At 42.4% G+C, this 17,595-nt stretch overlaps 1 protein-coding gene across 1 annotated transcript; it reads right to left on the bottom strand.

Annotated features, from left to right (window-relative positions):
• Window positions 1–1,164: 1,164 nt before the first annotated feature.
• PPP2CA (protein phosphatase 2 catalytic subunit alpha) lies at window positions 1,165–17,380 on the bottom strand. Its single transcript, XM_035339010.1, has 7 exons — window positions 17,199–17,380; window positions 5,353–5,562; window positions 4,675–4,848; window positions 4,399–4,488; window positions 3,808–3,969; window positions 2,946–3,064; window positions 1,165–2,309 (listed from the first exon to the last, which is right to left on the bottom strand). The coding sequence occupies exons 1-7, from the start codon at window positions 17,298–17,300 to the stop codon at window positions 2,237–2,239; spliced, it is 930 nt and encodes a 309-aa protein (XP_035194901.1). The 5' UTR covers window positions 17,301–17,380; the 3' UTR covers window positions 1,165–2,236.
• Window positions 17,381–17,595: the final 215 nt, after the last annotated feature.

Below are 17,595 nucleotides of genomic sequence, written 5' to 3'. Positions count from 1 at the left end.
TTGCAGTTTGAAGTGAAGGAAGCTTTGCTCCCATGAATTTCTAATCAACCAGCTACCAACAAAATAACCAGACTAATTATTTGTAATTGAGGTTTTCTCCTCTTGGATCTTCCAAACACACTTCTGGCTGGTGAGCACTGCTGGTTGCCAGTCTCCACGACTAACAATTCCCTGTTCACAAGGTGATGTTCTCAAAAAAAGCCTACAAAAGGCCAGTCACAGCATAATTATGGAGAAAGGTGCATGAAGTAAAGTGCACCACTGACTTTACTAACTAAAAACTGCGTGTATTTGTATATAGAAACTGAAAAAATGAACTGCTCCCCAAAGTAGATGAGTCACGCCAAGTACCAGGGAAAACAGGCAATAGGGCAAAGTCATTCCTTTTGAAGGAATGGTGTCAACAAAGGTACAAAGTTCTATCTGTAAAAACACAAACACAGGGATGGCAAACAAAAGGAAAAGAAACTTGAACTATTTTCTACGGCAAATGATTTTTTTTTTCATAGTGATCAAAGCAAAAGTTCCTGACATACAAAAAAAAGGACGCCTTACATGTGCCTTATTTTTAGTGCACGTCTTCCTGTAAGACATCAAGCTTCAGGAGAGTCAGCTCTCCACAAATAATTTGGAGCCCAAACTGAAGGGCAAACTAGAAGTTTTGCTAAAGGAACCATTCAAGCCTTTCAGAAAAGGCACGAAGTAACGCATCATGAAATGAACTGTTTTCTTTGCAAGTTTGAGAATTAAGCAGCCCTTTATCAGAAAGCCCCAGAAAGGCAAGAAAATCCCCCCAAAGCATCTGGAACTAGGCCTACACACTTGCAATGTTTCTCTATTTTCTCTTACAAGCAGTGCAGAAAGATTCCTCCGTTGCAGTCTACACTGCACCCAAACAACTCACTGTCTCTTAAGCAGTACAAACATGAAGAGTCCTCCATGAAAACAACAGCCACGTCAGTCTTTTTAGGATATGTTCAGTAAAAAGTTTCAAGCATGAGCCTTAAGGTGGCAAAAAAATTGAATGTTTTGAACAAAATCAAATCAGAATTCAAATTAGGAGAAAGGAAAAGACTTTAACAGAAGTCAACACAAATCACATACTGTTCATTTTCAGAACGGAAGCTTGGGCAATACACATGGTACTGAATTTCAAGTTATTCCTTTAATATTTAGAAAACTGGTTTTATTCTTAGCTTTTCAGATTAAGTATTAGCACCTACATTGGAAATAACTCAAACTCAGTTTTACACTTGAAAAAAGGCATGCTCAATTAATTTATCCTATTTTCTTCTCTCTTTGAATATTTCAGTAGAGCACCAAGAGGGAAGAGAGCAACATTTCAGTAACAAGTGAGCGCTGTTCTCAGCTACGTGACGTTGTAGGGCCAGCCATCTCCCTGGTATAGAACCCAGAATACCAGAACTTCCCAGCACACTTCAATCAACTCATTGGGGGGTATTTCGGGTGGAAACTTGTATGCAGGTTTATAAAACCTATCCAGCTACGTGTTAGTTTGTTAAACCAGAGCTGACCTGAGATGCAATTAGAATTTGACATTTTTCCATACTTAGTTCACAAGTTTATTATGAAAAACACCGCAGCTCTGTCCTGCAGTAACATTGTTTTACAGAAAAAAAACAGTTCTGTTCAAAGGAATTCACTATGCTTGGACAATTACAAGGGACAATATGGTAGGGCAAAGAGTGGGAAAGGGAACTGAGTGCAGACAAAAAAAATCAATACAATTAAATTAAACAGTATTCCCTGAAAATAAAACAAACAAACAGTTTCAGAACAAATGAGGCCTTGGTACTTATTTTAAAAATGTTCTTTAAGCTTCAATGATTGTTTGCTGCTACCCTTATCTACAGTCATGCTGAATAAAGCTATAGCTAAATGGAAAGTTAAATGTATTCACGAGGTGTTAATGTCTACATCTTATTATTTGCAGTCTCTCAGAGAAAGCAAAAGTAACTACAAATAGCGCTATGCCAGAAACTGGTTTCTTGACCAACAATGTTGCTTCAGCATGCAATGAACTGGTTCATTCTAAAGTGGTCACAGTTGTTGACGACAAGAGGCTTTGTATTTGAATATGGCACGTCTTTTGGTCCATGTGAAAACAAGTTTGAATGTTAAATATTTTCTGACACTTTGGAGTTACTGTTGCTCTTCCCGTTTTCTTTAGGTCAACATATGGTTCATGGCAATACTGTACAGGTCTAAAATCTCTTTACAGGAAGTAGTCTGGGGTGCGACGAGTAACATGCGGTTCACCTCTACGCGGTGCTGGGTCAAACTGCAAACTGAAAAGCATACAGAGTATTAATGAATGTAGAAGGAATGCTTCCAGTTCCAAATTTCTCTTCTGAATTATAGTAGCAGTGGTCTTAAAGAAAGGTTTTTTGAAGTTTTTCAACCAATTCAAGACTTCCAGAACAATTGTTCAGCTTTTTCCACTCTTATTAATAGGTAGTTATAATACCTCTATTTTAATCTTGTCTTACGATTACTATGATGGACTGGAGAGAAATTAACCTTGGCTTTAACATTCAAACCAGTCAAATATTAATGTTTAGAAAGTAAAAGTGTCCAGTAATTGTCAGAGGGGGTTAATTTACACAGTGTTTTATATAATTCTTCATTTATTAGTAAAGATACTGTTGAGATAGTTAACTAAAAACTCCATCAATGTTTAAAAACTTCATCCCCATGTCTAAATAATTCCAAGATTCTTGCTTCTTGTGTAGGTAGTACACACTGACAGATGTGTAGTACCTCAGGTATGACAGGGTACTACTTCCAAATTGCATCGCTCTGTAGTATTTCATTAAACTTCATTTATATACAGTGAAAGCAGAATCTCACTCTAATCTGACAGACCAGATGTCAGCAACAACAGTTCCAGATTCAATATCAACCTAATTTTTAAACATACTTACAAGGAGTATTTTAGAGTATCATCAAGTTCCATAATTGCAGCCTGATTGCCACAACGGTAACAATAATTTGGAGCACTGAAAATTGTTACTACATTCCGATCATGGCACCAGTTGTACCCCTGGAGAGGAAAATAAATGTATTTATGAAAACCACGTTCATTCGTTGCACCCCATATAACCATCTAACTACTAATCTGAAAGTTAGTGTGCAAAACCCTAGGTGGAACCTGTAGTGTTATTTTTAAACATGATTAAGGCTCTGTCTTTATTTCTCAACAGAAAAAAGGAATTTTGGACCTCATGTGCTATTTCTTACTCGTAAGCATTAGCTAAGTGCATTAAAAAAGCAAGAATTAGTGTTAAAAAATTAAACAATTTTGAACTATATGATCTATTCTGAATATTAGTATTTTTAAGCTTAAGCCTGGGTTCTGGTTTTGATGATCACAAGTTAACTTCCAGGGATAACAACAAACTAAGAACAAAAACACATGTTCACGGTAAAAAGGACAAACACATCATTTTTTCAGAGCACACATTTGCATGCATTTTCTCATTGAGGGACTCGTCTCAGCATTCATGTTCAGGAATGTTTTTATCTACACAGAAGTGCTACAATTAAAGTCCATTTTTGCAATGGTGCTGTAAATTTTTAGAAAGAAGCCCAAGAAAGCTTTGTACCACTGTCTAATTTAGAAACTTACTTAATAGCACACCAACACTGCCGAAATAGTTTCCGGAAGACACTCATCTCAGCTGGATCAGCAGTTTTTGTCACAGCATCACAAGCACGCCCCAAATGCGCCGAGTGTGGTATCAGCGCGCCAAGCAACAGTTTAATCACACAGGCCGTACTGCTTACCTCCATTACCAACTGATGAGCTCTTGAAACCAACGTAAGGCCATTAGCATGGTTAAAGGTTTCTGAAATATCCTGTCCAAATGTGTAACCTGCACCTCGAGGAGAAATTCCCCAGCCACCACGATCATCTGGATCTGACCATAGCAAGTCACACATTGGACCCTGTAAGAGATTTGGAAGGTATTTTGCAGAGTTAAAAAAACTACACACACACCTGCCCAACTTTCTGCAGCACTGCTTTAAAACTAGACAAAAAAAATATAACAAACCCCACCTATCAACTGCAAAAGCTAGTGCAGTTTTAACTTACTGATAGTATTTCAGGTTTATCTGAATGAAGAATCTCCCTAGAAACAGTTCCTACCTCTGAAATCATTTAGTGGTACCTGCTGATCTGCTATGTAAACTGTTTCTTTCTTTAGGTAAGAACATGCTGCTCCATTTTCCTTCAGAAAGCAGGTACAAGACAACAAACAGGTGCTTTCAAATTGCTACATTGCTTTGAATTTCATTTTCTTGCCTGTGCATATATTCAAACATCCAATACATGGTGAATCATGAAACCCACTAAGAGGAATTAATTTTCAGTACCTCATGGGGAACTTCCTGCAAGCGATCAAGTGCTCTGATGTGATCCAGTGTATCTATCGATGGAGAGAGGCCACCATGTAGACAGAAAATCTGAAAGAGTTAGATATGAGATTTATTTCATTTGTTCATATTATCTCAGTACAATTATAACTGCTTAGTATAAAATATTAGGAAAAATCTGCAAGAGATTACTTGAAAACTGAGAGCTGACAGAATACAGTGTTAAGAGCTCCCTTCACAGCCAGTAACATTTAACTGCATCAAATTTAAACATACCTGGCCATCCACCAAGGCAGTTAGAGGAAGGTAATCAAAAAGGTCTGTAAAGTACTTCCAAACATTTGCATTTCCGTATTTTCTTAAACATTCATCATAGAAACCATATACTTGTGTGATTTGCCTGCTTTCATGGTTCCCTCGGAGAATTGTGATACGTTCACGGTAACGGACCTATAAACGTAATAGACAGAAATATTTTAGAGACACATCTTCCAAAAAAATAATAAAAAAACACAACAGAATTTGCTTTCCCCCACCCCATGATATGCCAATAAAGCAATAAGGAAAGAAACCCTTAAGATTCAGTTACAATCTTAGAGGGAAAACGGACTAATTAAGCCAGAACTTCAGCTGACAGATACTTTGAGATTAATTGCAAGCTTTATCCACTGCTACTAGTGGACTTCACTACACTTGTGCATTAGGCTGGTATCTCTAAGCACAAACTTAAATATTGCTACTTAGACAATTAGCAAAAATGCAGCACTCACTTTAGAAAGAGCTATACAGCCTTGCACCTGAACATTTTTCAGAGATATCCTTGAAAACTAACATAGCTAACATTTCAGTTTTCACACCTAAAAACCTATGTTGCATAACCATAACATATTAAGTGTAGTCAGGAGAGTGATCGTACATATTTCACAGACTTGTACAGCTGGGAAGAAAAATTACCTTAAGAGCTACAAGCAATGTGACTGTTTCCACTGAATAATAGCCTCTGTCAACATAGTCCCCCATAAACAAATAATTTGTGTCTGGTGATTTGCCTCCAATTCTGAAGAGTTCCATGAGGTCGTGAAATTGTCCATGGACATCTCCACAGACTGTGACCGGACATCGCACTTCTTGGACATTAGATTCTTTTGTCAAAATTTCTTTAGCCTAGAAAAAAAAAAAAAAAAAACAACAAGAGAAATTGTGAGATGAATTGTCCATGAACAGTCTTTTTATTCAAAGTACACTCTACTTGCAACACTACTACCCACCATCTTTATGAACTCACCTTTTCCTTGTCAGAAGTGTTTGGGATAAGAACTTATCTTTACTTAAAAGAAGATTTGGCTTTATGAAGCACAATTTTGTTTTCTCCCCTCTCCCAGCATCAGTTAGGAATTCAGTTAGTTTCCAGCTTAAAAAAAAACAACTCATACTTTCTATACAAGTGGTTCCATGAAGCACAACTGATTTTAGACCAATGATCACCATTTCTGGAATTGAAGAAGCATGTAATATTTGGAAAAGATAAGTCTACAATCACGCCAATGTCTCATTTCCAGCCCTTCAAGAGCCTGAACTCAGATGTAGCTGAATCTGAGACTCCCCCAGGGAGGTGAACACGGCCAGCCAAAGCTCCAGGAGGGTTTTTGCTTCAGAGATGACCGTCTGCCACCCACGTACGTCTGGCTTTGAACAGAGGATCACCTGCACCCAGAACTCATGTAAGTGTGCATGAGTGTGCTCTTTATAGACCAAAGAGAAACAGTTTTTTGTTCTCTTCATTTTTTCCCACAAAATTTTGTGCACTGAAGTTGCTGACAAAGGCAATTTGCACGAAGACACACAAGCTAAAGACAGCATCGAAAGGGTGATTTTGAAGTAACACATGAACACTTCAGTTGTATCATCCATCGTGCTGCCAGTCGGTATAGCTTTTCCTCAGAACACATGCCACACTGATTTGCTAAATCAAGATGGTATTAGAAAGAAAAATTGTAACAAGTTTACTTGTCACCGCTTACCAAGACCTCTATGCCTTCCAAGCACCAGTGTTCCTATTCAAAAAGGGTCTGGTTTGTTTTTTACAACAAGGAAATACCTGCTAAGCAAAGAAGTATTTTAAGACACTGTAGAAAAGAATGCCATCACTTGAAAAACATGAGATTATGAAGGGTAGGAAAGAAGCATCTGAAGTTAAAATCTAAATTGGATATTAAATATTGGGTGCTGACATGAACCAGACCCGCAAGGAACATGCTGCTGCGTCCAACTTTCCACTCTAGTCATGAAGCCACCAGCTGGACAGTGACTGCCACCTCCAAAAATGGGCTCAGCACTCCCGGGTATTACCCAGGCTAACCACCAGGGTAACCATTCCAAACACAAGGAGTGCCCACGACACGTGATGGAGACACAGGAAGATTTCACTCAGCACTGGGAAGAAATGCAAAATGCAATCACGGTTAAACACCCTGCACAGCAGTGAGCTTTAGATATTAAAGCATGAGTAACTGAGTTAAATCACTCTGCAGACATATTTACACCAAAAGTCAATCTCATATGACAGTTTCCACTCATGCTGTGCCTAGTACTAAAGATAGGTCACTGCTGGCTTGTGGCAGATGCTAAAACTGTAGATTTATTTTAAGATAGTCTGACTTAAGTTCATTTTAATGCAGTGACACTCACCGGATGTTTTGAAGGTGTTTTAACAGCCTGAGCCTCCCTAATACGCTATTAGGCTCAGAAGCATTAGCTATCATAATTCTCCTTTTGACAGAGAAAGTTACAAATACCTATAGCACTTCCATGTAAAAAACTATAATTAGAATGCTTTCTACTGCTGTTTTTCTTAACAGACTGAGAGGACTGCACAAAGAATGCGACATTCATTTTTCATCAAAGGGATGCAATTTTTATGCTGACTGAAATTCAAATTGCATCGTTCTCAGCACTGGAGCTGTTGCTTCCTCAGTTTTTGCAATATTAAATCACTCACGCACACAACCATGCACAGGTAAGTCAGACAGCTGCTCTGATGGAAAAAGATTGTTCCAGGTCAACGTGCAGAACAGCAATCTCCATGTAAATCCTGCAGTGAAGGAATGCTGCTGTAGTAATTTAAATATTCTCATGTTCCTGAAACAGGCTTAACGAAACGCTTCCTTATGAACTGTTGAGCCCATTTCCAGTCTTATGTCCCACAGCACTGAACTGCTTCAGCAGTATACTTGTCTCCACAGAAGAGTTCAAAGTAACAGCCTGAAAACACCCACCAGCAAGTGGTCAGGGTAAAACCAAAACTGTCCAAACACACCGTAACGTTACAAGAGCACAAGTCAGTAAACCAACGATACAATAGGATTTCACAACTGTGTTTGCACAAAGTTAAGCTATTACTAATACTGCTTAAGTGCCGATGACTCCAGCTTTGTATCGGACCGTGCACCAGCCCTGCAACCTCATCTGGCTTCACCCCCTCTATCGATCCTTTCCCCAGGACCTAGGGTGATGCTGCTCACATCATTCCACTCCCTGCCCACAACAAACCAGCCCCCCCCCCAGCAGCTCCCCTCCAGCAAGGAAGCAGGGGAACATTTTGGGAGCATTTGGGCCACTTCAACACCTGGCTGGGTACTCCTTTGTCCAACCACCCGGTGAGGGCGAAGCAGCGAACAGAAAGACACACCTAATTCCTTGCACTTCAGCAACCCGGTGACCTAGTGCCAAGGACAGCAGCGCAATCCTTCACGGTATTTTGACACCAACATTTTGAAACATTCAGGTTTCATCGCCTATCACTAGATAAACAATTATGCAACTCTGAAACTCGCCCTTTCTTAAACATTTATCAGTGCTTTTTGTTTCTTAGGCATTTTTCGTTTCTTAACAGTTTTTAATGTTAAGATAGCTCTGATTATTATTTTGTCTTCAATCCTCATAAGACCCTACATCACACAAAGGTTAATTTGTGGTATTCTACAATCTAAAAAAAGATTAATCGGATGATGCTTTAGTTTATGTCAGAACCATGCCACCTTACAACTGCTAAGACTTGTGACTTCAAAATCAGCTTAACTATTTTTTCGGCACTACGTACTCAGATTTCAAAACTAAGAGCTTTCAAATGAATACAGGCTGAACAGAGCCCATTATTTCAAGTTGATAGATGCTAATTTTACAGCTAAGCACCAATAAAGCCTAATGCAGAAAATATATGCAGCCATGAGACACTGAGAATTGCACAAAGAAAAAACATCCCAGAAGGAAAATCCATCATAACCAGTTGCTGACACGAAAAGCCCTGTGCTATACTTAGAACCATCTCAAAGTTCAAACAATAAGCATGTAGCCAATACTCTTCACCTTAGTCATGGTGACTGAAGTTCATTTATACTTGGTGTTTGAACTACCTGCTTACTCAGACTTTTTTTTCCTGGGAAAAAAGGCAACTTGTACAATTCAGAAACACCCAGAAGACAACAAGACCGTAACCAATATTGGTTTGAAGGCACAAGAAAACAATAAATTTGCACTAATGAACGGAAGCATTACAGGATGAAAACAAAGCTTCCTATTTGAGGATTAAAATATTCCTAAAGTATTCCTGGACTGCTGCACATCTTCTAAATGCAAGGATGAACAGTGAAGCACTGTTCTGTTGACTTTGTTTACAAAGCACATTTCATACGCAAAAGAAATCTTTTAAAAACTCAAATATTAGCTTCATTGCTTTAAGAGTGCAAGATTACTTGAATCTCTGCATTTTCTTTCCAGATCTGCAGAATTCTATCTAATGAAAGGTAGGAGTTACCTGCATACAGAGGCATCTCCTATTCCCCTTGTTCTCAGCCCAGATTTTTAACCAAAACGGCACAGCTTAAGGCTCAGAGCCAAGTGCCTGAAGGGCTGTCATCCAGCCACTCTAAACTCACTCTATGCTGAGGACAAGTTTGCCTCATGAGCAGAATCCATAAACCGCCTTACCTCACAGAATTCGTTCTCCTAAATTCACCTGTACCCCAATTCCCCTGTGTTTCCAGGACACACGACGTATTTCTTTTTTCTCCTACCCTTTTTATATATCATCAACTTCTAGCAGAAGCTCTGACAGCTCAAACCAACGATCTATGCTGAGGAACTGTGGGGCACATAAAAAAAGCAGGAAACATCGCTGTGGCTTCACAGAACTGTAAGACAATGCTTGAAACTGCTGCGTAAGGCTGAATCAGTGCTATAAAGCATTTATCAAAAGTTTATCACTGACTTCGTAAAGGAAGTATAGCCATTATTTTAATTATACAACACAGCTCCAGTCTGTAATACCTCGTTCTTGGAAGAACGGAGCTCACAGCTGCAAACCACCGTGCTGTCTAGTAAAGCCCATGTGGAGAGGCATCTGCTGCAACCAAGACAAAATTATATCGGTAGTTACCATAAAGATATTTTGATGAGATCGAAGGCTTCAACCACACCCATAATTTCCTGCCGTCAAGATGCACAGGAAGTGACTAAAGAGCCAATGATCAGCTAATTGGGATGAAGGCTGGTTTGAGCTGGCCAGCATCACTGCCTCAAAGAGATTCCGGGTCCAAGCGAAGCCATCCCTTACAGTCAGCGAGTCTTCTGTAAGGCAAAGGCATTTGTTTCCTTCCCAACCCCACCCCCTGCTTGCAGGGCAAGGAGGATGCTCAGCCCAAAGGGGGCTTGCTGTTAGAGCAAAAGGTGTTTTATTTCACTGCCTGGCTTTTTAAACACAAGCAGGGAAATCAGGTCTCTAATGTCACTCCTGCGAGGATGGTAAGACAGCAGTCAGATGGCATGACACAAATGGGACCTGCTTTATTCTGAACTGCAGAATCCGCTAAGGAGTTCAATGTGAATGTGTAAGTAGGAATCAAATTAAAACACAAAGCTCCCGGTGACATTTAACTATTTGGTATTCCAAAGCAAGTAAAGCCAGGATTCCCATCCAACACAGGCGTAGCAACTCGTCTCCCAGGACTGAAACAGATGACATCCCCAACTACGTTCTCTTTGGTTTCAGGAGTAGCACCGATGCCACCACTTCTGATATTCACTGCAAGCATTACCAAAGGCCTGGAGCTCGGTGAAGGCAACACAGCTTGTTGCAATGAGTGTGGCTGTGTCACGACGTGGCCACTATTTGTAGCCCTTCATTTGCTTGGGACACAGCAAACAGAGCTAACAACTGAACTCTGAAGTTGTATTTAAACCCCAAGTGTACAAAACGAAAAATCAGTGGCATATATATCATAGATACATTGATGGCTGTCAGTGAACCACGGACAGGCAGTTAACTAACCCCCAAAACACAAAACGTGCTCAGCTTCACGTTTCACAGAGCACAGCGAAGTACCCTCCTCCACCACGCCACAGCTTTACGGCTACCCTACTCTTTCAGCAATTTCTATTTGGTTACAAGAGAGACCGATTACACACAAGATGCTGGCCAACGAAAAGAATAACCCTAATGGCAGAACTGCATGGAAGAGTGAAGAAGACAACCTGCCTTCTCCTGTAAATTCCAGGTTGTTTATTAAAAGAAGCACACAGGCAGTAAACTTCTGCTAAATAATTCTATTTCTTTGTATTGCAAAGCAATGACTGACACTGTTTACAGCCTTGATGTTCCCCTCAACCTCAATTTGGAAAAATCATTGGAAGTCTTACATAGGTAAGAATAGCAGAAAAGAATGTTCTTTCCTTTGGAAACACATCTGGGAGAAGAAAAGGCGAAGTGCTATGTAGGTATCAATAGTGGACAAGACCAGATAGAAAATGAGGACAGGAAAGGTGCTCCTCCAAAAGAATTCAACGTTGTCATTTTGCATAATTGAACAGATCTTTGTGTCCTTCACTTCGAATTTAAAAGTCTAGAAAAAAATCTTTAAAAATGTTCTCGAGGCCAAATAAACCAAGAAAACCAGACGCCTTCCTGTCTACACTGGAGTTCCAAGTAACAGAGCAGCAGCACTAATGCACAAAGCTGACCGCTTACAGAGAGATCGTCTTCGGTCCTGTCCACGCAAGCAAGCTGAATTCATTTTTTATCATTCAAGCTGTTAGAAAAAGAAATAGACTGAAGCTATTCCCAAACTAGCTATGCTCGATACATGAAGCTAAACTGGCAGATGGTAAACTGAAAAGGTTTTTATTTGTTTTATTTATTTATTTTCTTTTAACTCTTTTGCTCACAGCACCACACCAAGACGTGGTTGTAGTTAGGTCAAAGCACAGTCAGAATACTGGCTGGAAGGCTGGGGTAGGCATAACTGAGGATTCTTACTTCAAAACCAACGAGCAAGGATAGGGATGCACCACGTGTACTGGAAGGTATTTTCATATACTCTGCTGAAATAGCAAGGACCTGACTAGCAAGCAGCTGAGCTCCAGTATTTACTCTTTAGCCAGGAATAAACTACCTGGTGTTTTTTTCCAGCTTAACACATTGCCTAAAGAAAGAAGTCTAGAGCAACAACCGTGTTATTGAATGTAGGTGTAGCATTTAAGGGTCCCTAGGTGAGAAGGGAAATTTAATCATTGCTCCTTCACACCTCTTAGCACAGCTGTTCGTACAAGGCCTCCCTAACTCACCCCAGACAAAGCCAGACAGGTTAGGTTATTACGCTGTTTAAGGCAGCCCGGATGACTAACCGAGGATGGCTAGGGAGCAATCTCAGAGCAGCAGTGTCATCAGATCCGAGGAGGCAAAAGCTTCACCACAGGTAGATCTGGAAGGGGACATCAATCTACAGCCTCAGCCACGTCGTTAGCCTTCACTGGTACAGCCTCAAGTAGGAACTTGCTCTGACTTACAAACGCTCGCTTCTGTTTTCTTAAGCTGTGCCTCAAATGACTTTTAGAACAAGAAAATACCTTTTGCTCCTATTTGATTACAATGGATGTTGTGAGCTAAAACAAGTCAAAAAAAATTTACTAGTACCAACACAACTCAGTTTTACAGAATTTCATAGAATTGAAAAAATGAAGCTGTTGAAGCCAGAGGAATTGGCATACACAAGACTAAATTCTCTCACACACCCCAAGTGTTACAACCAGAGCTGGGTGAGAAGGCTGGCAAGGTTGACACCTCAAACGCCTTTTGTGTGAAGGGACATTTTCCATTTTATATTACAAACTATCACAGGTACGAACCCTGGGAGTGAAAGGACTTTTTTTGGGGGGGAAGCATTCCACAATAACCTAAAACACAGTTATTAAAATGTCAAAGAGCTTTTCACTTGCAACTGTTCAAAGATGGAACATCGTTAACGGCTCTATCCCCAGGTATACTCAATGAGGTAGTAGGAAAGGAGTCCTAAACCATGTCCTGGCCTCCCACAGCCCCCAGAAACAACTGGAGGGTCCTCACACCACAAGCAGTTTATTTTTTGGTGAATCAATAAGCCAATGCAGTAACAAGGAGGAACTGCAAAGCTGTGCCTTCCAGAATCCCGCTCTTCTTCTGCCAGGGACACAGAACTCATCCCGCACAGAGACCACCACATCAAACCTGTCACTAGCTGAGAACTCTGGTGGGGCACATTTTTTGGGCTCATCTATAGCAACTTCAGGCAGGGACATCCATTTTTACAATAATTGTGGACAGACTGACAACCGGTTGTGTGATGGTTACACAAAGTTTTGGGAAAACAGGAGCTGGCAATGGAAAAGGCCTGGCAAGTGCAGCGGGGGCAGGTTAGCCTACCCACTTCTGGCAAACACCAAGCAGCTGACATAGGGAACTCAACAGACGGGGAAGGGACACTGAAGAAGTGAGGTAGAGGTCTCAGAGTAGGTAATACCTTGAGATGCAGAAGTACGCTTCAAAGTTTGCCAGCCCTACACAATAGAACTGAACTTTGCAGGTTTTTCTTTTGACCTGGAAGAAAGCTCCACCACTAACATACTGACCTCCTAGAACTAAGACACTTAAAGGAAGGATCCCAAGCAGTTCATACAGCTGCAGTGAGTACACATTTGGTTTGTTCTCATCTGCAGCAAGTCTCAGCAAATCTAACTTGGAAGATCTGCTGCTAAACAAAGGTGGAAGTTCTGCAAAAAGAAAAAAAATCAGAAAAATACACCATTGACAAGGCACTTACCAAAGACCAGTATGGCCCAGAAACATTTATATCATGAAATTAGCAAATGTGACAAATCAAATAGCAAATGTAATCATTAATATTGTTACAGATAAAAGCTGCAGGAGACAAGGCTTGAATCAAGGTTCATGAAACAGTGTTCACCAGCATCAGCCCTCCGTTCAGGTTAACATTTTTAGACAGCAACAGTTCCTATGCAGAGGTATTTTACTAGTAACTGAAATGCGGAGAAAGAGAGCCCAAAGATTCTCCACAGCATATGATCAGCTCTTCTTTTCCTAAGAACTGGATGGTTCATGGTTCAAACCCACTCAGACAAGTATTTCCAGCAGAGAGACTCCGATACTCCTCCCTCCACCCGCACTAGGTACATTCTGAAATAACCACTGGAGATTCCGACCACAAATTCAACCTTTGTGCAATTTTATTCTGCCACCCCACCTTCCTGAGCACTGTTCCACACCCCCACTGGGACCATTTCCCTCTTCCCCACCAAGTATGGTTTTCCATACAGCACTCCAGAACAGCATTCTTTCATTCTAAATGGCCTGCGGAAAAAAAAGCCTCACCTGGCAATAAAGGACTTCCTTTCTCCTCTGTACACGGACAGCACTCAAGTAACAATTCAGTGTTAACAGGGCAAGCATGGCTGATACCTGTCACATGGACTGCAGGGTAAATAAATGCTGGTAACAACTCTTCAAACCTCACCAAATACGTAACACACATGCAATCTGTCACTGATGTAACAAAACATACAGCTAAGGCTATTATTATTATATTATATATATATATATTATTATATTATATTATTATAAAGGCTATGTAACTTAACTGCCACTCAGAGGGTCACACTTTTCCAAGTCCTGTATGAAACCAGCTATTATGGAAGGGTACAAATCATTCCTAGAAGACATCTCTACCCAGTTAGCACCACCACCATCACCGAGGTAACCAGGAGTGACACAGGATGCACCAAGAAAGTAACTGGGATGCTTGAATGGCCAGATGTAGTTATTACGCTGCGTTATATTGTGTCTGCAAATAGCTGTTAGGTTCTTTCGTTATCAATACTGAAACACAACCAAGCCCTTAGGCTTAGTCCTATTAGATAGGCACCAGTCTGCACACACAAGGCCCCAGCAGATCCAGAAATACCAGTCTGGAAGATCATCTAATCAAATGGTATTACGGGGAAAAAGCCTTGCAAGGATTTTTTTTTTTCTCCTCCCTAACTAGTCCCAGCTACATGACAACCTGTACCTGATAGGGTCTTCACCTGTCGTGTGGAACCGTGACTGGACTTGACACTGTCCGTAACACATTAAGCTCTTCATGGAAAAGTATAACCTTTGGGTGTGATTTCATACACGCAACTACTTAGAACAATCAAAACATGAAGCACAACTCAGCAGTTGCTGAGAGTCGGTGCTGGAAGCCTGGAAACACGGTCAATGCTGTCCCTCAGCAGAAGGGCACAGAATTCAACAAATGTCCTGCTTCCAAGAACACAGACACCTGCCAGAGGGGACATAGAAGACAGCGGAGAGCTTGGACTGCTGGGGACTGCCTCCAATTCCTTGCGTCAGCAACCATGTAGAACCTTACCTAGTACCAGCAGGAAGTCCCAGTAAATCCACCTGTAGTTATCAGCAACAAATCATCTTGCCTGAACACAAACAGCCACGCGGCTGCACTGCAAAGTGCTGACCGCAAACTGTCAGAGAGGGAATTTCATCTCAAGCATGGTATCATGCTACCCGAAGAAATACTACCTTTGTTCTGGAGCTGGCTCAAACACCAACTCCAGACACTGCTGCTAATTGATATATTTCATGTAGATTTCTCTTGTTTTTTTTTTTTGTCATCTCTCATCACAGAATAGGGTGGCCAGACACAGCTTTCTGTAACCTAGTTCCCACAGATCATTATCAAAATACATCATTCCTGCAGATCTAGTCACCTTTATCATTCCCTCCTTCAGCCTAAACAGAGTTTGCTGCTTCTACAGAGCCGGCACGCCTTGTGATCCCTTGTCCTGGACCTATCAGAAATACTTCATGTTGGGTTACTTTTCCTCCCTAGTGTCTATTGAATCTATTTTGGTGATAAGCAGCACGCGTTTACCCAGAAATAAAGTTTATTTGCATTCTTCATTAGGGAAAAATTAAAATTCCACCTCCCAACCTCACACAACCATGAGGACAATAGTATCTTTTGAACAGAATTCCTAATGGCATGCCTACTTCTCACCTATCCAAAACACCCAGTAAATTCAGAGGTTTTTTTTGTGTATTTGTCATGTTTTTTTTCAGCTTACCATACAACCATAAAAAAAAAGATATCCATTCACACAGTATTCAGAATTCCGTACCAGCATCATTTTATAAATGATGGCAAATGGACTACTTACCTCCTCAACAAATTCATTCAAGGAAGAAGCTGGACCATTGTCACAAGACACACATGAAAAATGAGCAGGCAGCTATACTGCTTCTTGCTGGCAACACGATTTAAAAATACACAAGCCATATCTAATGGATGTAATTCTAAGTTGCTGGTGGAATACTAGTCAACTAAAATCTGGACTCAAGTAGAACCCATTTGGCCAAAGGCACTCCAATTTATTTACTAAGTTCATAGCCCTCTGGAAACAATTTGCTCCTAAAACAACACGCTGTAGTATTTGAAGGCACCATGCCAAACTTAAAATATCCTCATTTCTTCCTTTAGAGTCGAGTACATCAATAACTTTCCACATCCCTTAATTTCTAGTTACCCCCCAAAATATTAATCTGGAAGTGTAAGGATACAAAATCTCCCATAATTGGAAAAAATCCTCAGCTACTAAATTTTAACCGCATTTAGGCTTAGAATTTTATTGGAAAACGTAGTTAGGTCTTGCTGCAGCTATTCTTTCCTTTAATTTCCAGAAGATGACCCACCCGGGGCTCATTTTAGGACCTTCCTGAGCACAAGCGGAGCGATCAGGGCAGCGTTCTGCCATCCAATCCCACCGCCCTTCACCAGCCACCATGAAAATTACCAGCTATGCACGCCGATCCGTTTCACAAAACCTCGGATTTTATTCCCAGAAACCAAGCCCCAGAGCTAACCCACCCTTCCACTCCTGCTACAAATAACCCCGTGCTTATTTTTATCCCCAGCACCAAAGCTGCGACGTTTGCTCAGCAGCTCGGCGCCCCTCGAGGCTCGCGATTTATCCCCACAGCCTTCATTTCCACGGCAGCAGCCCTTCGCTTTCTAACCGCGGCCGCGTCAGGCCGTCACACCGGGCCGGTCGGGGCCCGAGGGGCCGCCACACGCCGACCCTTCAGCCTCGGGGCCCGGGGCCGTGCCCGGGATGGCGGCGGCGGCGCCCGGGGGTCTCCGCGGCCGCGGCGCCATTTTAGGAGGCGCTGCAAAGGCGGGAGGCGGGGCCAGGCCCCGAGCGCCGCGGAGCTGCCGCCGGGGACCGGGTGCTCGGACCCGGCTTCGGCTCCGTTCCTACCGGGGACCCCCCGGCAACCCCCCCGGACCTACCTGGAGCCGCCCATGGAGCCCCGTCCCCGCTCCGGGCGCCTCATCCCGCGGTGCCCTCACACGGCAGCGCCTCCCTGAGGGCCCCGTTGCCCCCCCGTCTCCTCACGCCGCGCCTCGCTCCCCCCTCACCTTCTCGCAGAGGCTCTTCACCTGCCCTTCGGACAGCTGCTTGCACTCGTTGAGCTGCTCCACCCACTGGTCGAGCTCCTTGGTGAACACCTTCTCCTCCATCCCGCCTCAGCCTCTATCCTCCTGCTGCTGCCGCCGCTCCCCGCCTAGCTGCCGCTCACCGCCCCGGGAGCTTTCCCCCCCCCCCCCCAGCGACCCAACGGCGGCCGAGGCGCGGCCAGGCGCGGTGGGGACGCGGAGCGGGGCCCTGCGCACGGCAGCGCTGCCGCTCGCCTCGCACCGCGGCGTGTAATGGCCGCCGCGCCTGACGTCACCGCCTCGGCTTCCACTACTCGGGGGGGGCGGGAAGGGGGGCGTCGCGGGAGGAGACCGCGCATGCGCAGCGCCGAGCCTGCGC

The sequence above is a fragment of the Oxyura jamaicensis genome, chromosome 13 (assembly GCF_011077185.1).
Source record: "Oxyura jamaicensis isolate SHBP4307 breed ruddy duck chromosome 13, BPBGC_Ojam_1.0, whole genome shotgun sequence".
NCBI lineage: Eukaryota > Metazoa > Chordata > Aves > Anseriformes > Anatidae > Oxyura > Oxyura jamaicensis.
The sequence above is the reverse complement of the archived record's forward strand: the minus strand, read 5'-3'. Positions and strand labels throughout refer to the sequence as shown.

Excerpts from the sequence above, each read along its gene's own strand:
- PPP2CA (XM_035339010.1), bottom strand. The coding sequence starts at position 17,300 with ATGGAGGAGAAGGTGTTCACCAAGGAGCTCGACCAGTGGGTGGAGCAG. Across the intron at positions 4,849-5,352 it reads CATTGCTTGTAGCTCTTAAG|GTCCGTTACCGTGAACGTAT; the intron begins GTAATTTTTCTT and ends TTACGTTTATAG. Across the intron at positions 3,970-4,398 it reads TGCAGGAAGTTCCCCATGAG|GGTCCAATGTGTGACTTGCT; the intron begins GTACTGAAAATT and ends AATCTCTTACAG.